Below are 25,488 nucleotides of genomic sequence, written 5' to 3' on the forward strand. Positions count from 1 at the left end.
CAGTATGATGGCCTAATTGGCCTGCTATAAAAGAATTAGGGTCTGTAAACTTGACCATAGCTGTACTCGCTTGCACAGACCCCGACGCGATATCCTGCACACCTGGAGCACTAGGGTTGGAATCATCCCACGGCTGACCTCGGAAGTCGACAAATCGGAGTTGTCGCTGTTGCGCCCGCTGCGCCGCCGACTCAGGGTCGAACGGATCTTGATATTCCCAGTCAGGAAAAGACCAATCGCGTCTAGCAAGTTTCCGCTCACCGAACTGCTAGATAGCAAGAGAGGAAACCTTAACTCTCTTGAAAACTGTAACCATAAACAGCGACAACACTCGAGCCAACCAAGGTCAGCCCTGAGACGAACCTCAACCCTTGGTTAAGGGCCTACGTAAGTAGAGGGTTGTTAGTAACCCGGCGAAGTTCGAAACAGGATTGAGAGGAAGGACGAGGCCACGAATACACAAATGGTCACCTTAAAATTATTATGGAGAACTAAGACAGAACCGAAAAATTTTGTTGCACTGCTTTGCCAAAGATCGATTAGAGTTGCAACTCCAATACCACGCACCCATTCCGCTTCTAAAGCCTGAAGGGGTTATCAAGAACTGCACAGCCAAGGAATTCCTCTTACTTCCCCTTGCTCAGCTTAACTTCAACCGATGCCGAACATGCACCGTTTTACGCAGAGACTTAGCTTCTTTAGTAAATGCCAATGGCAGTAAAAAACGAGAAAGAAGATTTCTTCGTCCTCCTTAGGGCCAAGCGCTCCCAGGACCATTCTCCCTAGATTCGGATGATACTCATAACCAAACGTCTGATTCCATACCTTACGTGTCCCAAAGATTCTAAACACCTGAACCTGCAACGGCACGCGCTCCTCAAACACTGAATCAACTTATCTATATTTGTATTCATAATCAGGGTGGATAAACACTGCTTACCAGGGAGACCCTGAGTACACGCATATATAGAGTTTAAACACAATACAAATATTTGTATACTAGTATACCTAACCAAGACAAGTCCACCCTGCAAGAAACACAATCATACCACTTCTCACAGTTGTTATCCGCACCGAATCGTAAAACAGGGCCTAGGGATTAAAAGTCGGATTCAGAAGTTTCTTAAATGAGTGGTGAGTTGTGGCCACTCTAACCACAGCTTGCAATTCCCTCCAAACAAATGCACCTATGTAAGAAGATTTTTTTTTTTTTTTTTCTACGGCCGGATGCGAGTTTGACCGTAGGGACCTGCAATGATTCATTTAAGAGTCTGCCCATTTTTGTACTTCAAACATGGTAGAAGATGACGTGCACTTCACTGTTGATTGTGATATGTATGACAAGATAGAAATGCGCTATCTTTTTATAAAGAAAGTAGCTTCCCTCACTTTAGACACATGAATAGCACTGACAAGTTTATAATCCTCATATGCTTTGACAAACCAACCATAGCTAAACCAATACAGTCCTACAGTTTCACAATCACCAAGACGCGAGAAGAAGCCGAACTTCTGTGTAGAGTAGATTTGTGATACTATTATAGTATACCAATCCATGTTATGTCTTGTTGCGACCTGTACTTGGCTCGTTTAACCAACAATGTACAATAAATGACTACAATCATTCATTCATTAAAAAATGAAACCACTACCCGATATCTAGCAGAAAACACAAAATTCAAAACTTCCGTTTCTTGACTCGTACATTAGTTGTCAGTCTATTCCCATCCAACCACCTCTCAGTACTGTTGCAATCAGTATTCAAAACAACATTTCTTGTAACCGACTTTGAAGAGTACTATCTGACCTTCAGTGGTTAAGTAGTTTGGCATGTCATCAATGTACAATATGAAATATAACAGTCCGAGCACGGCCCCTTGTAGGACGCCGTCTGCAATGAAAGACAATCACTAGTAGTGCCACCTACGACTGCTACCTGGCACCTGTTTGACTGAAACCCCAACAATTTATTAGAGTAGAATAGAATTCTTCTGGCAAAGGTAGGAACCCCTGTTCCTATTTAGGCCACTCACTCATTCTCAAAACACTGTCATCCCTGATAACTGCAGATTATCCAGGGCTTTTAAGATGTAGTGTGACCTGTGTTGCCTCAAGTGGTTATCCAGTCTCTCTTCAGAACAGTTTACGCTTGGAGATGTCACCACAGATTTTGGTAGCTTATTCCACCACGAGATAACCCTGATACAGAAGAAGTGTGTCCTTCTATTACTTCTCGATCGGCGCTTTTTTCTTAATCCGGAGACAGTGTTGTTCGAGTGTTCTTAATTAGCTCAAAATGACATATAGTGTTTATGAGATCTCCTCTGATTCTCCTAAAGACCAATGTTGGTGATTTCAGAGCCTTCAAACTCTCTTCAACGGTTAACCTACTAGGGCCGAGGACTCTCTTAGTTGTTCTCTTTCGGATCTTTTCAAGTTCCAGGACCTGCTTCAATGTATAGGATGACCATGTTGGAGCCTCGTACTCTTGACTAGTTGAATACCAGTGACTTATATAGGAGAAAGAACACCACCTTGTCTATAAATGCAAAATGTTCTCCAATGAGTCCTGCAATCTTATTTGTCTTAATACATATGTAAGATATGTGCTTACTGAAACTCAGTTCCCTGTCAATGGTGATGCCCAAGTGCTTTTCCTGCTGCGTAAACTCCTTTAGGGTACAAGTAACATTGCGGTACATTAACTATCTCGGGGTGTCCTTTTTCCAGCTTATCACTGTGTATTTCATAGTGTGGACACATTCTGATCTTTTTCATCAACACAAACTCTTTGTCTACTCTCTGACAGCAAAGATTGTATCCAACTTAAAGTATATTTAATCGACCTCCTGCACGAATTAGAGCAAAGGTTGGAGCCGTCCCAAGGCTGACCTTTACGATTGAGCTGCCAAACATTCAACTTAACATCCCTAAAAACTCCCAAACACAGACGCCACTTGTCACCAGACACCAGGTAGGTCTGCACGACCAACGAGAAAACAAACGAAAATGACAATGCAGCTTAACCGGACTACTACTAGAAACGACACATCGCAATCCAACCAAGGTCAGCCCGGGGACGGAACACCAACCCCTGGTTAGGGGCAGACCAACGTCAAGGGTTCTTAGTGACCCCGGTGCCCGTAGCAAGACTGAGAGGATGGATCCTCATGTACTTGAGTAAAGATTAGACGCAAAAATGCACACAAAAAATGTAAATGAATAAGTTACCAACGTTACCAGTATATGGATGTTGCCAGGTGATACGACTTAGCCCAGCGCGACAAAAAATGCAACTAAAGGTTGCAATCATTCATAACACTGCGAGCACACCCTTCGCCAAATTCACACGCCAATCTGCACCATGAAAATTTCAATGAAACCCTTGGCCAATATCCAAATCAAGTTTTACGTAAAAGATGCGAAGTCGAACTGCTGAAAACACATGCCAAATCATAACGGCGCGAGCACTGCATTTGCCAAAATCAAATAACAATCTGCGCCAATAAAAATTCACACGTCTTCTTCTTCTGTGTGTTCTGGCAGGCACCAAGTCAAACCATAACTTTGCGAGCACACCATTCGCCAAAATCACAAGTTTTCTCCTTCTTCTTTGCGTTTCTGTGGTTACCATGTCCAACCAAAAGATTACGAGCACAAATTCGTCAAATTCACATGTCTTCTTTTTCTTCTTCTTTTTTTTTTTTCTGTGGCCACCCTATCAAACAAAAACACTTCCATTATCTGCAAAGATGGAAGGATGCCTACTACTACTACTACTACTTCTTTGTGTTTCTGTGGCCACCATATATCAAACCCAAGACTACGAGCACAAAGTTCGCCAAATTCACATGTGGGGCCAGCCACCATATCAAACCCAAACACTGCGAGCAAACCATTCGCCAAATTCACACGTCTTGCTCTTCTTATATGTGTCTCTGTGGTCCCATAACATTAAAACCATAGCACTGCGAGCAAACCATTCGCCAATATCCGAAACGACTGCATCATACGAGCTAATTACCCCGAAAACGTGTTTAACTCCAAAGCTTCGAGCATGCCAATCACCAAATTAACATATCAAACTAAGTAATGCGAAAACATTTATCACCGAAATAACATACCTGCACGGCTGTGAAAATACCACTCACTTCGTGAAACTACTACTGTCAACCAAACGAGAACAATTTACGAACGGAAGTCAACATGGCAAAACCGCACAAACTAGGGAAAAAGAAAAATCAAACGCTCCTAATGTCACCTCACAAATGTGTGCTCCAAAATCCTGTGCGTTCCTGAAGTTCTTGGCCCTGTAGAGTTCCTCGCCTAACGCGGGCAGAATGGGTTGAAAAGAGCCGGCAGGACGTACGAGCAGGCAGGCGGGAAGTGGGGTGGGAGGGCAGGCGGGCACAGCTAGCCAAAACGATGAACTCAGGCGAACCAGCACCAAGCCCGACCTCTCCGGCGTAGATCGGCCAACATATGGGAATGAAAGGCGCAGGGCGTATAAAAGGTTCTATGCACAGGTGAGGATGTACAGGTGGTTAATGAGAGCACGTGGACTGCTCCCGACCAGGTGTCGCCTCTTAACGACGCGAAACCCGGTCAGAAGCAATCATGTGCCTCATTTGGAATAGGCCTTTGTATTATGATATACATTACGCACGGAATGGACATAAATGAAAGGAGGTTAGGTTCTTTGTTGGTGCGTTTATTTCATATGTATATGGCTCAAATAGTGCAATCTTCATCAGAATTTGCAACCTATGTGAAAAAGGATAAAATGCAAACAATTAACCTCACCGATCAAACATAAGATTGACAAAAGATTAAATGACCCAAAGTCCGAGTTTTTCTGTCAATTATCTAACTTTATGTAAACGAGATGTTATCAAATCACGAAAATCTTCAGAAGATCAATAGGCTACTAACTCAGTCCAATTTGTGACGGGGCAGATTTTCAGCGAAAAATACGGTCGACGCTCGGGCGACTTTAAAATTAATTTTAGGTAAGGTCCAGCCGATCGAAAAATTTGCCCGATGTTCGCTCAAATTATGACGAAGTTTTCAAAGAGACTCGTAATCTACAATAGCAGAAATAACCAGAACAAACGTTAAACGGACACGGGTTTTTACTTTGTTATACGTGTTATACTATATTACGTGTTCATAGATTCAGAAGAACTTAAATGATGACCCTCAACTCCTCCCTTCCCTCATGACTTTAATTAGATTACCGTACTGTGTAAAGCTCCTGAACCTGGACGGGTAATTTGTGCACAGTAGTGAATGTTTCTTTGTGTAATGACTAATCAGTTATTGTAAATAATATTAGATGTTATTTTGTCACTCGATCTTTATAACTATGTCAAGTTAGAGGTTGAAATACTGACCGTAAAAAACGACAATTCAGCCTTTTGTACATGTGCTGCAAGAGTTTTTAATGTCAATGGCAGTAAACCATTTCTCTCTCTCTCTCTGAAAATCAGCCTGCAGACCGATTGAATGAATGGATGAATAAAAACGTGCCCTCCCTGCTCCTGCCAGTCGTTCACCACGTTTTCAGAAATACGTGGCGGACGTGGCCTCCCAACAAAACGTAGGGACAAATTGTACGTACGGTGGGTTGTGCCCTTAGCTTAAGAGACAGAGAAGTGAATGAATGAATGGATGGATAGGTGAATAAGTGAATGAATGGATGGATGAGCAAGTGAATGAATGAATGCATTAATGAATGGACGGATGAATGGGTAAAGGAGCGAATGAATGCATGGGCGAGTGAATGGATGGATGGATGGATGGAAGAATGGAAGGAAGTATGTAAGTAAGGAAGGAAGGAAGGAAGGAAGGAAGGAAGGGTTTATTCGATCAATATGATCAGACAAAAAGTATATAGCAGCCACAGGCTGAATTGTATACTTTTACACTCAAAATCATTGGCTTAGGCAAATTACAGCGGACTTATAATAACAAAATTTGTATTAAAATCTGATATTCTCAAAGGTCCAAACAAATAAGCTGCTTAGGGATAATCATTGAGTCTATCCCAGAAATCACACCGATCTTTCCTATACTCCTGCACCAACTCGTTCTTGGGAGTGCTGATCCTTAAGTTGGTGAATCCGCCTTCTTCGTTGTACCTCGGCCAGTTGACGGCGTCTCCTCCGGATCCGGCGGTGCCTGGGACGTGGGCGCCCCGCCCGGGTTTGTTAGGATCACCGGTGTGCGCGAAGTTCCCGTAGTGGCGCGCGATGGAGTCCGCCATGACCTGCTCGTCAGCTGTCATGTTCTGGCCCACCAGGCTCTCAATCTGGAACGTGAAGGGTAGGTCCTCTCCATGGCAGCAGTGCCCTTCGCAAGAGTCTTCACCCTTCCAGATGCCCTGAAAGGACCAGACGTGGTCGAACACGTAGAGCCAGACGTCGCTGTTCCCCGACGCGGCGGCGCCCCTGATGGCGTTCCGCGTCGGACACGTCAGGAGAAAGTCCGTGGCGGCCATCGCGAGGTTGTCACGCTGGTCCGCGGAGGATGCAGGCGGGTACTCTCGAAGAACAGACAGCGTCTTCTCGCGGAAGATGCCGAGGATAACCCCGCTGTACACAGCCCTGGACATCGGCGTTTCCCAGCTGCCGTAGATGTAAAGACGGGCTTCTTCCATGACAGTTCCCATAATGAACGGCTTTCTTTGCAAGTGTCCCTTCGCGAAACTGTCGATGAGTTGCTCTTGGATGATGTCGCCGTCTATAGTCGGACCCCAGGGGATGAACATCTCTAGGGGGGAAAGCGGGTTGACTGTGAATTTCTTACACAGACGCTGCGCCTTGAGGATCTGCTTGGAGCTCGCCGACCGAAGACACGTCATGTCGCCATGGGAACAGTTCAGCAGCTCGGCGAAGTGGTTCCCCAGTGAAACCGCCTCCCAGCGAGCTCTGAAGGGAATGCCGAACGGCACGCTCATCATGATGCTCCTCTGGAACAGCTCGGAAGTCTTGTTGTAGGTGAGATGGACGCCAATCGAAGCCGACCCCGCGCTCTGTCCGAACGTTGTGACCCGGTTTTTGTCCCCTCCGAAGTTCTCTATGTTGTCCCTCACCCATTTTAGCGCCGACAACTGATCCAAGATGCCGTAGTTCCCCTTCGCCGCGTCTTCCCCGTCTCCGGCCACAAGAAAGCCGGGCGCTCCCATCCTGTAGTTGGTCGTGACGACGATCGTGTCGGTCTTGTTCGCCAAGAATCTGCCGTCGTAGAGAACAGCGGAGCCCGATCCCGAGTAGTACTCGCCACCATAGAGCCAAAACATGACGGGGAGGCGCGCTGTGGCGTTTAGAGCCGTCCGAGGCGCGAAGACGTTAAGATACAGACAGTCTTCACTGATCTTCAGCCCGCGTGGACACTTGTGTCGTGGGTCTTCAGGATGATTGGGATTGCAACCGGGCTGGAGGCAGCCCGGTCTCGGTATGGTCCCGTCGTAGGTTTCCGGAGACCAGGCGGTGTCGAAAGGCACCGGCGGTTTCCATCGCAGGTTACCGGTGGGAGGGGCCGCGAAGGGGAGACCAAAGAAGATGGCTCCCTCCTCTACGTACATTCCTTTCACGGGCCCATATTGAGTTTGGACGACGGGAGCGTCTTCTTGAAGCTTGTACGCAAGGCCACCCACGGTAAAAACTGCTGTGTAGACCAGCAGAGAGCACAGCACGGCTCGAGTGTGAGTCGAACGCATCGCGACAGTTTGTGCTGCCAGTGACAGTCTGAGACGAGCGGCACAGTAAACTTTGGACCGGTGTTATTTCGTCAGATGGTTTTAGTGATGAAATAAGTTATCTAACAGGAGGTTTGTTGACTTTTTACAAGGGACGCAAAAATATTTGGTCAGCAGCCAAAAGATAGAGATGTTTACACCGGTACAGTAGGCTAGCGGACGTGGGATCGAGTGGTCACGAGTTCGAATCCTGGCTTCACGTTGCGTCCGTCTAATCTCCAAGCAGACGTGTTAGTTGGATGAAAAAAGATAAGAATTTGGCCAAATACTAGGGACAAGTAAGTTGCCATGGGATTTCAGTGAGTCTTTTGCAGTCTATCCAGCTATCCACCGGTCGGACAGTTCACTCCTAGGCCAATGAACTACTAGTAGACTTTTATTCCTAACTTGGCCAAAGTCCCCTATTACTATTCGGCCAGGCGGAGTCTGGTAGAGACTAGTGTCCTTCAGACTAGTGTCACTCACTTTATGGAGCGGTGACGGCGGTCACACGAGGTTGTATAGAAAAGACTGATTATTTTGGTGTAGGTTGCAGAGAAGAAGAAGTTTTGTTTGATTACTCTGACTTTTACTATGCAGCCTTTTTATTCAACGACAGAATCCGACTTTTTCGGCTGCAAATAAACTTGAACTATTAACACCAAAAATATTTGGTCAGCAGCCAAAAGATAAGAGATGTTTACACCGGTACAGTAGGTTACCGGACGTGAGGTACCCTGGGAGCCAGCCGGGATCGGGCAGCAATAACATTTTATTCGGTGGCCCAAGACAGTCAGGCCCGCCGAGCTTCTATTAGCGCCCCGGGGAGTTTAAGCCCGATAAAGTTCACCTGAAAAGGGTAGCGATAACTCATTCGGGCTTAAACTCCCCGGAGCGCTAATGTGAGATCGGCGGGCTGACTGCCTTGGCTCCCCGACAAAACTCGCTAGCTACCCTGTCCTGTCTGGCTCCCAGGGTAACGTGAGATCGAGTGGTCACGAGTTCGATTCCTGGCTAGACGATGCGTCCTTCTAGTCTCTTTATCTTAAAGTTTAAACCCTAATCCTCCGGAACATTACGGAGTTGGTTTTCATTACATACGCCGCTGACGGTGATTATTTTAAAGTCCTGTTAAAATACAGGCCTATTTTTTCGATTATTCGCTTTGGGACAAACGTGGAGACTGTGGCACTTCTCTCAACTTATTTATTTATTTATTTGAACAGTGCCACTTACAAAGTACAAACAGATGAGAAATGTAGTATTTACCTCCCCGACCAGATACTCATTTTTACACCTGGGTGAAGTGAGGAAGGTCGTGTAAAGTACATTTCCCAAGGCACAACGTCGGGGGCACGGCGAGTATCGAACACGGGACCTCTAGGTTTCGGGTCAAACACTCTACCAGCTACGCCACACACGACGTCACAATATGCTTAGCCGGACTGTGGGCGGTATAACACCACTAGCCGACCCGAAGACAGTGCTGATCAGGCTAGCGCTGCAGTAAACGTGGTTCAAACAATTTGGTGGTTTGAATTTCCCGCCATCATCTCAATTTTCGCGTTGAAAATTGTCAAAGGTCATTGTTGCACACGTTCCGAAAATCAGACGGCACCCAACAAGAACAGCACGCTTTAATAGAATCGACCGATCGTTGGGCTGTGTATCAATCACATTTTGTGTATCGAATAGGATCGAATTGGCTTTTTTGGTACGTATGTGTATCTCTTCATGATCCTTCATCTGTACAACACATCTGTAAACTGTACTGCATGTGGGAAGGCGGATTTATTCCTGGGCGTTTTCGTGTCCTGCCGAACGCTTGCATATTTATAGGTTTTACCCTGGAATGTGTTATGCATGCTAGAGTTGACCTACATTCGACCATTGCTTTTGCATGTCCGACCGCTACAGCGTTTCCTCAATAAATTTCTGCATGCGCTTACTGTAACGGAAATGTGTGTTAATTTATCTTCGATGTATCAATATACGAAGCTTTAAAACTCTGACGTGATTTGAATAGCATTCAGCGTAATGATAATTAGTAATGATTATGATAATAATTAACAATAATTTGGTGCAGTAATGCAAAGTGAATGACTTTGAATGTTTTTTTTTAAAGCAAGCTCATTTATATTTTTACAATTGTTGTGCAATAAAGTTATGCCGCGGAATCGTCGTCCGATCGATTTTCGTCAAATGTGACGGGGTATAACGCCATCAATACTAGAAATATCACTAATAGCATCTGCGGCCGTCTGTATCAAGTAAACGACTGGAACAGCCGCTGCGAGATAAACAAAATATTTGAAGCCATCGATCTGACCTAGATAACGTTATAGCATCTCGTTAAATCATCACGATGTCATGTATATTAGGACAGCGTGGCACTGCAAAAGTTACTATGAGGTCTCATTCCACAATTTCGCCGTCCCATAGAAATGCACGTTACAACACACAGCTTCTATGCCCGCAAATACAATTAAAAAAACAGTATTTCTGTAAATGTTTTGCTTTCTATTGCAAGTGCACTAGTTCGTTGGACAATAAAACAATGACACCCAAATCCAGCCCACTGAACTATAGTTATCGGATTTCAAACTGTAAGTACCCGATAGCCACTCGAGGGCCTTTTGAGCAGAGAAAGGCCTGGCCGCAGAACTCAAAGCAAAGGAACTTACACGTACGCAAATCGCTGGCATTACGAAACTTTCCGGCATGATGATAGCAGTAATATACAAGCTTTCAACTCAAATCCTTCTTATATCAAGTGGGGGCGATGAAAGGGAATTTATCATCCACCTAAACACAATCATATTTTGAGCACGTACTCGGAGTAATACAGAAATGAGACCATAACAGTGCTACATAGAAAGGAAAGGCAGAGGGAAAAACTATAGCCCCATAGCCTTCAATCTCCAGCTTTATAGAAATTACAAAATATTTGAACCCTTCGATCTGACATAGATATTAACGTTACCTCATCTCGTTAAATCGCCACGGTGTCACGTATTCGTACTTGTTTCTTTTTAAAATTTGCTTTCAGATATAGAAAGCCTAAATAAGACCGCGACAACGTTTGAATAACACTAAATCAAATTCAAAATATATCCCGCAAATTCAGATGAGGAACAATCGATCTTTATCTCATCTCTCACATAATTCACACTCATTTTGATTTATTCAATTTTTGCTGAAGTAGCCTTTTAGCTATCAATTCCCCATTGGTTTCTGGGATAGGCAGTAGATAGAAGCTCGAAATGAACTCATCTCAAAGAAATCTGCACTATATAATCATTACACCAAATGTGAGTCCGGGACTGTACGTGCCGTCATTAACAGTTGCAGGGCGTAAAATTACGGCTGATATATGAATGGATTTTATTGCACCTCAGTTGTACATGGCACAATGCAGGGTTCCAGGCAGTCTGATTTTTTTCGTCCCTTTGTTTGATATGGCCTTAAATTATGACTAGCTCCGAAGGGGGGCATGCAAAAGCTTAGTGTTTACAATGTATGGCATCCGACGCACGGTGCTTGCGTGCTGAATAACATCGTGTGTCTGTCGTGCAGTTGGTACGTCAATCACTCTATCTAACTTGGCCTAACTTGACCCCATTCTACACTGTTGTATTTCACCCAGCATTGTAAACAGGGACTTAAGTGCTTAAGAATTTTATACGATATATAGCATACGGTGTCACAGAAGGAAAATATTAGCATGAGTGAAAACAGGCATTTCAACAAAGTCATTTTTCAGCGTTTAAGCGAGCTTTTATTTCCAAGCAAACCTACTTAGTCAAAATTTTCCCGCGTCTAGTAACACTGGCCTGCAAGTCTGTTTTAGCATGTCTTTCCACAGGCATTCTGAAGACATGTTCTGTGTAATTCACTCCCCTGTCTGTGATTTTGGTGCCAAGGGGTTTGTCCCGCCCCTTTAAATCACTTATTAATCTGTAATTTTATATCTGCATCTATCGAAGGCACCGTTGTTGTTGGAATGCATAAATCTTTCTTTTTTTATGTTTTTTCCAAGCAGGGTCACCATGGAAATGACTCCTTCTCAACCACAGTCTTCGCCACCAGGAGACCCCGCCTACGCCCCGAGCAACCAATCACCGACTGCCACGTCAGTTGGTCCCGCCCAACCAGCGTCCATGCCGCCAGGAGACCCCGCCTACGCACCGGGCAACCAATCACCGGTTGCCCCGTCAGTTGATCCTGACCAACCACAACCGTTCGGGACTACAGCGCCTGTATATCCCCCGCCAGGTGGCCAATCACAACCCTTCTCTCCACCTGACCCCGCCTACCCACCTGGAACCAACCAATCACAGCCCGTCTCTACACCACCTGACCCCGCCTACCCGCCAGGAATCGGCCAATCACAACCCGCCGGACCAGGAGGTCCAATTTACCCGCCTGGGCAGCAGGCCTACCCCCAGCCCCCACCCCCGGGGACCCCTACGTTCGCCCCAGGACCCGGGTACGCCCCGCCCTCGATGCCTGCTGGCCCTGGAGCAGATGGGTACCCGCAAGTTCAGGAAGCTGATATCAAAAGGTAACAAGACAACAAAGTTGTTGGATTACCTTACCCCATTGCTGTACTTTATTTTATTCTATTTCACATTGTGTTGTCCTTTGTCTATTTTATTTTCAAATGTCCCAGTGGTGATGATGATATTAGCTCTGCTAGAGTACATCACCACTGTGTCTTGTTCTTTGATATGTTTACCAATAAAAAAACAAGACAACAAAAATGGAGAATAGATACGAAAAATGATCCAGCCTTTTTGCTTTCTGAAGCATGCCAAAGCAATGAAAATTCACTAGCCCCAGCTTGAATCCTACTCTTCCAAAGTTTCCAACAAAAAGAGCCACTGAAGGAAAATGAGGAAAATAATCAACAAACATATCAGCTTCAGATAACGTAATATCTTTCATTCCTTGCACTGTGAGTTTTCATGCATGAATAAACAAAGATCCAAACAAACGAACAATTTTTCTTGCAGCTATGAGCACGTGACCGAAGACGAGGCCCGTGAGCTCTTTACCGAGCACGTGTCGCAGCAGGCGTGTTGGAGCTCTAAACCCGCGAAGGAGTTCGAGTCCTTCGATTCTCTCACGCATAGCAACGCCTATCACGTGAGTAGTTGTCTCCAACTATTTGCAACTTGTGGCATCGTGTGTGTCCTACTGGTAGAGCGTTACGTTGGGGTCGGAACCTAGAGGTCCCGAGTTCGATGCCGTTGACGCCGTGCCCTTGGGAAAGGCATTACTTCATCCATGTGTAAATCGGTACCTGACTTCGGTTGGGGAGGTGAAAAGACCTCCTTTACCTTCTGTCTGTATTTGGCATGTTACTAAGTTGAGTGCAGTGCCACACTGTCCTCGTCTGTCCTAAAGCAAATTAAGGAAAATATATTTGCATTATGACCTGTTTGGGGGTTTGCATAGAATTTTGACACCCCCTCCCCCAAAATCGCATTCACTCCATATGGCTACAATAGACTCACTATCTCTTCACCTTTCACTATCTCTTTCAGGTGTAAAGTACGCTTCGCGTTTATGCATTTCTTAATTTCCAGGTTTCGACGGACCAGTTTTCTTCAGAAAACGATGTTAACCTGTAAGTTCTAGAACGAAGGAATTTGGACATGTCTAATCTTTCGACTGCAAAACTCTTGGTCTTGGTTAAGGAATTAGTGAATCCACTGGGGTCTTCTTGTAAATTCGATTAGTGAATTATATCTGCATGGACGTACGCTTGTTTGTCTTTTAAGCTAAGGTCACAACCCGTCGTACGTGAAAATTGTCCGTACGTTTTTTGGGGAGGCCACGTCCGCCACGTATTCTGAAAACGTTCAGGCTATACAGGGCAGGCGTGTCGCCCGTACTGGCACGTACGGGGGCGAATCCACAGCCCGATGGCACACAAAGTTTTGCTTGCACGTAAAGTTCTACGGCGTGTCTGCGTGCTCCAAAATCCGTCGGATTTCCTACGAGTTCGTACGGACGCAGTACGTACCACTTACGGACCCCAAAAGATTGCCCATGGTTTGGCACGTAGACAGCACGTATTTGCACGCACGCACTTACATGTAGCTTAAAAGAGTACTTCTGTGTTTCTTCAGTACACGTTGGAAACTTTTAGTGAGAAAAGATGGACAGAATCGGCATTTGAACCTTTCACTGGTAAGTCTCCACATTTGCCTAACTTTCTTCATCTTCTTCTCTTAAAGTTTGTTTCATCATACTGATTTCTAATTGGTAATGTTCTTTTGCAACCGGTGCAATAGCCGAGTGGGTAGAGTGTTCGCCTTGCATTCGGTAGGTCGTGAGTTCGATCGCCGGCCGAGTCATACTTGGCCTTCATAAATGGTACATGCTGCTTTCTCTGCTTAGCACTCAGCATTCGAGAAATAGTATGGGAGTTGAGCACACGCCACTACCAGTGTACTAGCCCCCTGCTGTAATGATTGCACAAAGTTGTGTGGCCCAGGGCTACTGAAACAGAGATGGGCGCCGCCCTATGCGCCACCAGGCGTGGGAAGGAACTTTGAATGTTCTTTTTTGTCTCTGTCCTTTGACATCTACTAGAATTTCTTTTCTTCGTGGTTCATCTATCTTGCCTTATACCTTGTTCCACATTTTATTGCCTACTATAAAGCATTATTCCTTGCTCCTTCAGTCCTTATGTAGCTAGAGGTGATCAGAAGTTTTGACTGTATTCCGTTGTGCTCACCAGGCCAGTGTGTTGACAGCACGGAATATGGCACCCCTCCCGGGAATTGGGAAGTTCCACAGAAACCGCCGGCTCTGTTCCAGGAAGAGACCCGGAGTGTGGAGTTGCCGCACACTGCGTCAGTCAGGGTGAGAACTCCTTCCTTCCTTCCTTCCTTCCTTCCTTCCTTCCTTCCTTCCTTCCTTCCTTCCTTCCTTCCTTCCTTCCTTCCTTCCTTCCTTCCTTCCCATTCATTCACTCATTCATTCACTTCTCTGTCAATTAAGCTAAGGGCACAACCCGCCGTACGTACAATTTGTCCGTACGTTTTGTTGGGAGGCCACGTCCGCCACATATTTCTGAAAAAGTGGTGAACGACTGGCAGGATCAGGGAGGGAGCATGTCAACGCTAGGCACACAGTTTTGCCTGCACGTAAAGTTCTACGGCGTGTCTGCTCGCTCCAAAATCCGTCGGATTCCCTACGAGTCCGTACGGAGGCGGTACTTACCACTTACGGATCCCAAAAGATTGCCCACGTTTTGGCACGCAGACAGCACGTATTAGGACAGTATAACGATGACCGAAAGGTCGAGTCTACTTAGAAAAAGAAAGCTAACAATTGGCTTCTTTTTCACCCACTTTATGCACTGAACTAGCCTGATTAAATCTCGCTTATAGCAGCCTGCCCATCATCCACTGGCCTCCTGCGGGGCAGGGGTCACTTACAGCACCGGATAGCAGAGTTTCTGTCACACTATATCTTCTTCTGAATAGACTCTTGTTACACAAACCATTGCTTTATTCACTCCGACGTTTCGGTGACCGTCTCTCACCTTCTTCAGAGCAAATCTCACTGGTTCACATTGTACTGCAGGACAGGTGTCGCTGCTCACAGTTCAGATGCGGTCACAAAACGTAAAGTATTTACATATGTACAGATTTATATATCTTCTTCTGCACTCCCTTCCAGCCTTGCCACATTGGCTGTGACGGCACCGGCAAACAGAAGTGCTCCGAGTGTGACAGCAGTGGCCAAGTGGTGTGCCCAAGATGCAACGGGACCCGAGTGATAGACGGAGGTGACCAAACCGGCCCTTGTCATCTCCCTTGTTACCAGTGCGAACACCAGGGCTTCGTCAAGTAAGTTTTTGTATCCAATTGCAAAGGAACATCAAATTTTGATAGGATTTTTTTCATCAACCAGTGACTAGTTTTGACAGGTAAGCACACGTACCTCCAAATTTTCGATGACTGTCGGTCCATCATGATCACGAAGTGACCTAGTTCTCGCGAGAGTTGCGAGAACTAGGTCGAGACTTGCGTGGATCTTCTGCCCCTCACCATGGTAGGACTTGGGCGGCTTCCAGCAATCGTTGCGATTCAGGGCTCAAGTTATGCACAACTTATATTCTCACCGCCGCCACTTGTAACTTGTATATACAGTGGAAGCCAGTTAATTGCACGTCGGATAAACGCACACTTCGGTCAATTGCACGGAATCCTTAAATCCCGTGGTGGTGCGGTTGTGTAATTTCTATTATTATGAAATATCTATTACTATGAAATATTTTCCCAGCGACCTGTGGAGCCTGGTTGAGGCTAAGACTTTCATACGGACCTCATACGGAGTTGAATATATACGCACGTGTGAACCCATCTTTACCTTTCTAATGTTTGATGTCCATAATGCAGGTGCCGGGACTGTAAAGGCACTGGATTGGGAAACTGCGACACCTGCCAAGGACATGGTCAGCTCAAGCACTACCAGCAGCTCAACATTGAGTGGTAAGGGATGAACATCAAATGCCTTCAAGTTCCAGAGTTACCAACCTAGGATTGATGTGTTCAAAAAGTCGTACTTTCTCAGAACTATCGTACAGTGAGTGGAACTTGTTGTCACACAGTACAGTAGGGGCATCTTCTCTGGATAGTTTCAAAGAACGCTTGCAGATAGATCTGCAAAGGTTAGGTGTGACAGGTTGTTCGGTGTAATATAACCAGCTGCTGCCGCGCCGCGTGCCTTCGAAGCTGGAGTGTTACGCCGACGGGAGGTTATACAGGTACAGAACATTCTACAGTTAAACTCCCTAAAATGATTTAAGGTTGGTTGAACATAGGATATTGGATATTTCTTTTGCACAGCAAGTTCAGTTTCACCTATTTACGTTTCGATGCCTGTCAGACATCTTCATTAGAGTCTCTGACTGCTGACTGGAGTGCTGTTTCCCTAGCCTGATTAAATCTCGCTTATAGCAGTCCGCCAAACATCTGCCGTCCCCTAGCGGAAGGGGACAGTTACAGCCCTGGACAGCGGAGTTTGCGTTACACAGACTACTGTTTCCCGTGTTGGAGAAAGTGCCTCGATCAAGTTGAAATAAAAGTCTTACTCTTGAAACTTTCATACTTCTTAGTACTTAGTATCTTTACAAATTCAATGTGACCAATGTTTAATATGTTTTTACATATGTAACTTTAAGCTAATCATTTATACTTTACTCGATAAAATAATGACTCACTCCTCTCATTCACACTCAGGAAAACCCACGTGAGTGAGCATATCGTGGAGCGGTCGTCTCTTCCTGACGAACTGATGAAAGGCGTGACGGGGAAGGAAATCATCAAGGACGAGCGCTTCAGGGTAACTCTAGTTCACCTTTATCCGTAAGGGTAACCTTTATCCGTTCGTTTTAAGAACAATGTATTGAGGTATATCAAGTCGATAGATGATGGTTTCAAACTGCAAAATTTTGAAAATAGTACTACAGTGAAAGCCAGTTAATTGCACGTCGAATAAACGCACACTTCGGTCAATTGCACGGAATCCCCAAATCCTGTGGTGGTGCGGTACAACTGGGTAACTTCGCATTATTGCACACACCGGATAATTGCACGGAATTCCCTGGCAAATTGGGTGTGCAATTAAGCGGCTTTCACTGTATTTGAAACTGCCGTCCACCGACTTGATAGCCCTGGATACCCTGTTTAGCAACACAACGGATATAGGTTACCCCACGCATAATGGTGAAATGACGTGGATTTTTTGCATTTTATTTGAAAAAAAACTTGAAAATCTATTATTCCTTTCTTGAGCTTTCCTCTTCGTAATTTTGTTTCAAAATGCCCCTCCAATTCCAACCCTAGCCGCTAAAAGGCCAAAACTTTAATACGTTTCTTCTTCTTGAGCACAAAAGCTGAAAATTGTGATCTAGCTTACTTGTTCAGAACACGATATCATGAAATATGATGTAACCAGAAATGTAACATTTACATAATGTTTACCTTCGCATGGCTTAGCCTAACAAAATGCTATTCACTTTAATATTATCCAACAACATTAATACATATATTTGTGTGCATTTAGGTGTATCCGATTGGTAACGTGGACAAGGAGATCATAGAACATTCTCAACGACTGGTCCAAGAGCACAACACTGCGCACACTAGTCCTGACGAGAGAATCCACATGCAGGTACTGTGTCAATTTGGGGCTTGTATGCCTACTTCTTTCTCCCCCTCTCTCTTACTCCTCTGTGTGTGTGTGTGTGTGTGTGTGTGTGTGTACGTGTATATATATATATGTGTGTGTGTGTGTGTGTGTGTGTGTGTGTGTGTGTGTGTGTGTGTGTGCGTGTGTGTGTTTGTATGTGTGTGTGTGTGTATGTGTGCCTGTGCGTGTGTGTGTGTTTGTGTGTCTGCCGGTATATGTATGAGCGACTTTGTATTCTATAAGATATAACGTCCTTGGTTTCAGCTTGCAGTTTCTGTATGCTCTGCTGGGCTATTACGTCAGCTATCTCTGCTTGTCACAAATATTTTATTTTCTAACGAAAAATAAAACAAGCAAACTAACAAAAGTTTTATTTTCTAGCGACAAAACAAAATAAACAAACAAACAAACAAATGTTTTCTTTTCTAGCGCCACGCTGTTGTGACGAAACCGGTTGCCGAGGCGACATACACGTGGAATGGAACAGCCTACACCTTCTACATCTACGGCTCTGAGAAGCGCGTCTTCGTGCCCGACTATGCTGATACGTGCTGCTGGGGCTGTTCCATTCTCTAACTGTACCCCCTCAGTTATTCATCATTTAATAGAACCGTCCGATGTCGATGAGCGACCAGAAATCATTGTCTAGCTACGAATATCATGAAAGATCATTTCAATACGTGATAGAACTTTATTGCACTTGTCAACTCTACAATTCTACATGGCAAGAACTATTACACAAAGTATTACAAAAAATACAAAATAGATGTATAGAGTAAAACTCAACATCCTGATTAACATAATAATAAGACTAATACAAGTCTTTGATGATAATACAGTGTTACAATCAAGTAGGGCTAGTAATGAATTTCGATATTCTTTCTAATAGCAAAGCAGTCTTTGATATACCAGTTTTTTTGCCTATCTTTGCCTAATTGAGAGATAAGCTAAATAGTAGTACTACTTGGAAACGGTCAGACGTTTCCTGAGGTAGCATCCAATACCTTTCGTCGGTGACACTGAACAGATCTGTAGAAATTCAGGTATTATGTCCTAAACTACAGTTAGTATGTTAGTATGTAAAAGAAGTGAAGACAAAGTTCAAATAGTGTAACGCGAAACAGAAGTTAGGCAACGTGAAGACAAGGTTGATGCAAGTTTGAGGTTAATGCAGATATCATTGAAAACTGTTGAAAGTCATTGAAGGTCATTGAGCGCTGACCGAAACACCGATGAGAGATCTATGAAAAGTTAGCGCTGAGCTAATCTCCAAGCAGATCCTACGGTAACATAAGATAGTATCAAAAGCATGTGTTTAGCTACCGGGGATCTGCCGGCACTGAAACAGGGAAGAGCATTTCTTTTCAACACTGGTGCTACTGCCCCTCCCTGTGGCCATTTTAACAGTTACTGTACGTGAATATTCATGGTGCTAATGATTTTACGAGCGACTTGCGTCTTCATGGCAAGTGTACACCTCTTGTAATCTCCAAGCAGATCCTACGGTAGCATAACATAGTATCAAAAGGTGCCAGAGGAGTGAAGCAGGCTTAGAAGTTTTTCGCTACCAGGGAAATGGCAAATGGACACCTCTTGGATGACTACACTCGTCCAGTTTGGTGCTATCTTATGCCAATGTGGGATCTGCTTGGAGATTAGCGCTGAGCATTCTCGGTGTTGTCTCTGTGTAATCCTCGCCCAAGAATATGATGTATGTGCCATGACATTGTCACTCTTGCAATGGCCCTGAGAGCATGAACATAGTCACAAACGGACCCAAAACCTGCCAAAGACCCTTTCATATTAGGGTGGGTTAATTTTTGTCACACGTGCGTATACAGTAGAAGCCGCTTAATTACACGGCCTATTTGCCAGTAAATTTCGTGCAATTATCCGGCTGGTGCAATAATGCGAACTTATCCAGCTGGACCGCACCGGTTTGAGATTTTGGGATTCCGTGCAATTAACAGAAGTGTGCGTTAATCCGTTGTGCAATTAACTGGCGTCTACTGTATATTCAAGTCTGTTTGAGGTCTATATGGAATTCTTTTTTAATTAGCCTCTACCAGACTAAGGCTAATGTGTGGATAGAAGTAAAATGTAATTTGTTCTGCTATAAATAAATTTCCCTGTTATCTATAGCTAACAAGTACTCTCTTTGCATTCTTATGTCTTTTTCGTGTCGCTGAGTGTCCGGTACCCCACCCCACCCCCGTAGTTTCACCCAGGTTAGGTTGTGTTGATACCTTATAATCCAATCTCCAAGCAGAGTTACCAGAGGCATAAGATAGTATCAAAGATGGCTAAGGAGTATAGCTGGCTAAAGATAATCTCCAAGTAGATTCTATGGTAGTATAAGGAAGGAGGTTGAAAGAGGGGATAAAAGCTGGCCAAGGAGTACAGCTGGCCAAAGGGAGTCATTGGGTCAGCTTTGATACTATCTTGTGCCACTGGTAAATCTGCCTGGAGATCACTTATAATCGGCAAAGCCGGGCAATCGGGAAAATTGTGCTGAAAATGGGCTTTCCAAATAAAAATAAGCCGTTTCTACTGTATCTACTGTATCTACATCTCTGTCTACATCTCAAACTAGCACCACATGAACTCAACCTTCGCAAAAGCTTCAACGGATCATTGTAGACGTTACCGGGCAGCGACCTTCGGGAGCGGACTAAAGCGAACAAGGCTGGACTCCAGACTAACTACATGGATACTATAAACCCAATTTTCACGATAAATCACATGTGCTCACTTGATAACGCCGGGGTGATTAATTGTTGCTGTTGTTGTTGCGTTGCTAGGGTGGGAGGATCAGTGGTAACATAGTGTACCCTGCCAACCCAAGGGCCTCTTGAGATATCTTATAGTCTCGAGCGAGGTCACACTCCTCTAAAGATATACAAGCTTGACACGACAGAATGTACAGTGACTTTTGTATGGTCAAACATAAACTACAAAAAAGTGAATACAGAATGAATCATAAAACTCTACTAACTGAACAATATAGGATGATTAGAAAACCTCCATACAATCAGGTGGGGCTAAACATGAGTGTCACTAGGGCTGTGTACCTAAATACCCGTACCTGTACCGTACCTAAAAACTTGTTTAGGTACAGGTCCGGACCTAGGCATCTGTGTACCTGTACCTGTACCTAAACAAACTAAATCACTATTAAACACTACTTTTTAAGACTGCTGGACAAGTAAATCCCGAATCAACAATGACAATGGTAATAATCTTTCAGTTGAAACTTAAGAAAACTTGCAAAGAAATTGTTTTGAGATTCAAATATGTAATTCCCCATACAAAGATGACAATTTATCACTAGCAAAGACAGTTAGCTACATGTTTAACTTACATATACGAGGGGCGTTCAATAAGTAATGCCCCTGACCCATTTCCCATAGCAGGAGATTAATGAAACTTGGCATAGTTATTAGTCTTTCTCTTCATAGGAACCACGCAGAGTTATGCATTTCTCCCATCGTTTTATATAGCTCTGGCCCCCTTTTTGTAGGACACGCCAGGTTGGTCCTCCAACAGATGCCTCATCAATCGCAGAAGAGGGAAGACCAGGTCTGGGAGCTGTTTCCACAGACTTCCGTACATGTTTGAATTCAGGATGCCAGCGTTTTACAAGGTCATATGATGGGGCATCATTACCATAAGTTTCATTCATTTCATCAAAAGTCTCCTTTGGTGTGCGTCCTTTTAAATACAAAAACCGGATCACTGCGCGACGCTCAACTGGCTCCATTTCACACCTGGTCCATTTCACACCTGACTAAGTTCAAACACCAGTAAATCAGAAACCACAATTAGTTCAGAGCTGTCTTTTGCAACATAACCCATAGAGATATGAATTATTACACATACAAAATTTCATTTAGATCAGACAACTGGAAGTGGGTCAGGACCATTACTTATTGCACGCCCCTCGTATTTGTCCAATTTCTACAATTAGATCACCGAACCACGAAGCCTGGTTTGGATAATGGTCCTACTCGGCCGGCTGACTCCCCTAGCGAACTATTGACTCTATTTGTCCAATTTCTACAATTAGACCACCGAACCAGGGAGCCTGGTAGAGGCTAATGAAATGCCTCCAGACGACTCTGTCTCGCAAATCACAAAGCAATCTTTTAGACATTTACCTATCTTAGCATTATGAGAGCTGTCGGATCTAAAGATAGAGTAAAATCTACTTCTGGTATCGCAAAGTCTGTAGTGTTTAGACATAGTATTGTGTGAGTACTGCCTCCTGTTTGGGCACACTAGCTCAGTACATTGTCGGCCTTGCTGCGGCCGAGCAATTTTACAGAGCGATCAACAAAGTTCATCGATAAAAACGGAATCTTTTTTGTGTGTTTTGTTGTCTTCTTGATCTAGTCATGATGATACTTGTGTGTCTTCCACGATATTTCTATTACTGTAAATGCATTTAAGTTCGTCGGGATTTACTTTCGCGGTAGCGGGAAAATGGAGTGTTCGCGGTGGTTTTGAGTTCGCGATAGCACCATAGATTGCAGTCTCATACTATGATCGAAAAACGTTCGCGGTGGTTTTAAGATCGCGGTGAATTGGTCACCACGAAAACCGCGAATATAAAACCACCGCGCGCACATTTCTGCATTTACAATATTACACAAAGAGTAACACAACTCCAATTTATATAGCAGCGACGCCTAACCTCCAAAGCAGGCTTTCTGGGGCCTTTTTCGACTCATAATACACTTTTGCTGGCCATTTCTTTTTGTACTGGGTCGCTGATTGCCGACCGTCGCTGATTACTGGCCCCGTACAAAAAGAAATGGCCAGCAAAAGTATATGCCTGCTATGGAGGCTAAGCGATGCCCAGCTTTAGTGAGATTCCCGCTTAGGCTTAGGTCACATTTCCAAACCGGGGCCCGGCCGGGCAGCTTTCGAGAGTGAAAAGAATGGTATAAAAGTCATCAAAATACACAAAATGGCAACATAAGATCCATGGGCATGATTTGTGTATATTTCTAGCTATAGGTATAGATTTTCATTTTCATTTTTTTAAACATCCCGGCGGGGCCCGGTTTGGAAATGTGACCTAAACCTAAGGCATTACAGTTTTTTCCCACGTTGTGCAACTGTTTTATTTGCTGGGCATTAAGGGATTGTCGACATCGTCAGTCGGTTTTGCCTTTGATTCATTTGTAACAGTAGACACCGATCCCTTTATTCAGGTCAAAAGAGGTCAGAGGGTCAGACCTGCCCGGGGCAATCATTTTGCTTTTCTTATTACATTTCTAAAGATAATAGGGTCGATGCTGTTTATGTTTGGGAAAATATTCTTTTTGTCACGAGCACGTTTCTTCTTCTTCTTTGTTATTGTAGAAGCGCTAGCATCCCCTCTGTGAAAGAAATAACTGTTATGGTCACTTCAGGTTCTCCTAAACATCAGTCCACTAGGTTTCCAAAGGATGTCATCCGTGCTCTTCAAGTAGAGGATTCTACTAGCCTCTACCAGGCTCCGTGGTTCGGTGGTCACATGACTAACCTGTTAATTTTCTGTTAACTAATTGTTTGCTTATGTGTTGTTTTTATTGTTATGAATTGTAGGACTCCGGGAAGAATAGTGATACTACACTTAGTATCACTAATGGAGATCCCAATAAAACAAACAAACAAATAAACAAACAAGCGCAATGATAATCTCCCTGTCCTAGTCCTAGATCTAGATGCTCTATTGTTGATGTTGTTAGCGATGATGACTCTAGTACAACCTCTCTGATTGGTTGTCACGGCCTCATCTACCTTCGCCTTTGTAATCTCAAATCTCATTGGTCCAGAACAGGAATTTGCATAATTTAAGTTTAGAACTGTTTAATACCCGTTCACACGTCAGCGTCCCCATTTCTAGCGTTTCGGCTTGCCGGCTACTAGCCTGGTTAAATATCGCTTATAGCAGCCCGCCAAACATCCGCCGGCCCCGGGAGCCGGTTACAGCCGCGGACAGCGGGGTTTGTGTTACACAGAGGTGTGTGCTCTTCACATTACTTGTCGTTTTGGGGCTTAACGTTACATTTGGTTATGATCAAAGAATGCCATCTTTTCTTATTTGGTGTTTATATGTAGAGTGGTGTTGCTAACGGTTTCTACTGTCCAAGAAGAGGTGACACGGGAAAATTGAAACCCTCTTATGACGTGAATATATGCGACCTGATTTCTCAATCTGGGACATATTCTATTGTAGCTTTGTCAAATGATGTCCTACGTGTTGAGTTGATACAACAAGCCCCCGGTCACATACATTGCACGATTTACCTACGATAGTGAATTTTTTATACCCGTCACATTATCCACGATCTTCGGGCGTATCGATGGAAGATCGGCCATATTTAAGATCGACAGAGGGTTGCGCGTATTTTTCACCTGAAAACCGTCCCTGTCACATATAAGCCATACTTTGTACCTTGTACAATTGTTGTGCAATAAAGTTATCATTATAAGCGAGGCTCGGGCGATTACCGCAGACTCGTCGTCCGATCGATTTTCGCCAAATGTGACAGGGGTATTATAAACGTCGTGGATCATTCGATAGGGTTAGCTAGATGACCTTATCCGGGTCAATCGAAGGTAAATCGCAATTAGTAGAATTAGCCATGGACGTGTGCCGCGCGACCAAAAATACAACTGAAAATTTTGAACATGTTCGAAATTTTGTCATATCGTCGAACGATTTTCGTAGTCCCTATGCCAGGCGGCTATGGGCGCTGTTTTGTACCGGTGACTTGGCAAAAGTAAGACCGCTCGCTTTCCAGCAATGTCGATTTTCCTTAAACATTGGCAACGCCATTGTTCAAAATGTTGTCATCGTCGTATGATTTTCGTAGCCCCTATATCAGGCTTCTCTGTGGTTGCTGTTTTGGTACTGTTGAGTTCGCAAAAATAAGACCGCTCGCTTTCTAGCAATTTCGATTTTCCTTAAACATTGCCAACGCTGTTTAAAACTGTGGCAATATCAGAGCAAAGTTGCAACCAGACAACAGCGCGCGTCTGCTACAATTTCCCACGTATCTTATACAGTACTGGTAATGCCTACAATTGTAACATTTGGTTGCAATCCTCTGTCATGACATGGAGTTCTTGTCTAGTTATGTATGTTGAAAAGGACTAGTCTCCAAGCAGACCCCACGGTGCCTTAGAAATAGTATCAAAGCTGGCAAGGTGCCCGTTTGACTCTCCCTTTGGCCGGCTATTCTCCATTGCCAGCTTCGATACTATTTCTAAGGCACCGTAGGGTCTGCTTGGAGACTAGAAAAGGACCCGTTTCTGTCTAGTTACGCGCGCTGAATTGAAAAGCATCCGATGACAGGAAACATATATCTATCCATCTCTCTGCATCTGTCTCTCTGTCTCTGCCTCTCTCTCTCTCTCTCTCTCTCTCCTCTCTCTCTCTCTCTCTCTCTCTCTCTCTCTCTCTATATATATATATATATATATATATATGATTTTCGTTTGGAGTCATGTACGCAATGTTGGTTTACAGCATATGTCGGTAC

The 25,488-nt window shown here is 44.3% G+C and overlaps 2 protein-coding genes across 2 annotated transcripts; one reads left to right on the forward strand and one right to left on the reverse strand.

Moving 5' to 3' along the window:
- Window positions 1–5,810: 5,810 nt before the first annotated feature.
- LOC118423724 (cAMP-regulated D2 protein-like) lies at window positions 5,811–7,994 on the reverse strand. Its single transcript, XM_035831920.1, has one exon. The coding sequence runs from the start codon at window positions 7,718–7,720 to the stop codon at window positions 6,023–6,025; it is 1,698 nt and encodes a 565-aa protein (XP_035687813.1). The 5' UTR covers window positions 7,721–7,994; the 3' UTR covers window positions 5,811–6,022.
- Window positions 7,995–9,349: 1,355 nt separating this feature from the next.
- On the forward strand, window positions 9,350–18,558 carry LOC118424665 (protein SSUH2 homolog). Its single transcript, XM_035833325.1, has 10 exons — window positions 9,350–9,452; window positions 11,781–12,302; window positions 12,754–12,886; window positions 13,876–13,936; window positions 14,490–14,614; window positions 15,437–15,606; window positions 16,159–16,251; window positions 17,002–17,104; window positions 17,828–17,935; window positions 18,383–18,558. The coding sequence occupies exons 2-10, from the start codon at window positions 11,788–11,790 to the stop codon at window positions 18,527–18,529; spliced, it is 1,455 nt and encodes a 484-aa protein (XP_035689218.1). The 5' UTR covers window positions 9,350–9,452; window positions 11,781–11,787; the 3' UTR covers window positions 18,530–18,558.
- Window positions 18,559–25,488: the final 6,930 nt, after the last annotated feature.

This window comes from Branchiostoma floridae, chromosome 10 (assembly GCF_000003815.2).
Source record: "Branchiostoma floridae strain S238N-H82 chromosome 10, Bfl_VNyyK, whole genome shotgun sequence".
Taxonomy (NCBI): Eukaryota; Metazoa; Chordata; class Leptocardii; order Amphioxiformes; family Branchiostomatidae; genus Branchiostoma; species Branchiostoma floridae.

What these genes read in the sequence shown, in the direction of transcription:
- LOC118423724 (XM_035831920.1), bottom strand. Translation starts at nt 7,720, where the DNA reads ATGCGTTCGACTCACACTCGAGCCGTGCTGTGCTCTCTGCTGGTCTAC.
- LOC118424665 (XM_035833325.1), top strand. Translation starts at nt 11,788, where the DNA reads ATGGAAATGACTCCTTCTCAACCACAGTCTTCGCCACCAGGAGACCCC. An exon ending in CAGCAGCTCAACATTGAGTG is followed by an intron (nt 16,252 to 17,001) that starts GTAAGGGATGAA and finishes ATTCACACTCAG; the next exon opens with GAAAACCCACGTGAGTGAGC. An exon ending in TCAAGGACGAGCGCTTCAGG is followed by an intron (nt 17,105 to 17,827) that starts GTAACTCTAGTT and finishes GTGTGCATTTAG; the next exon opens with GTGTATCCGATTGGTAACGT.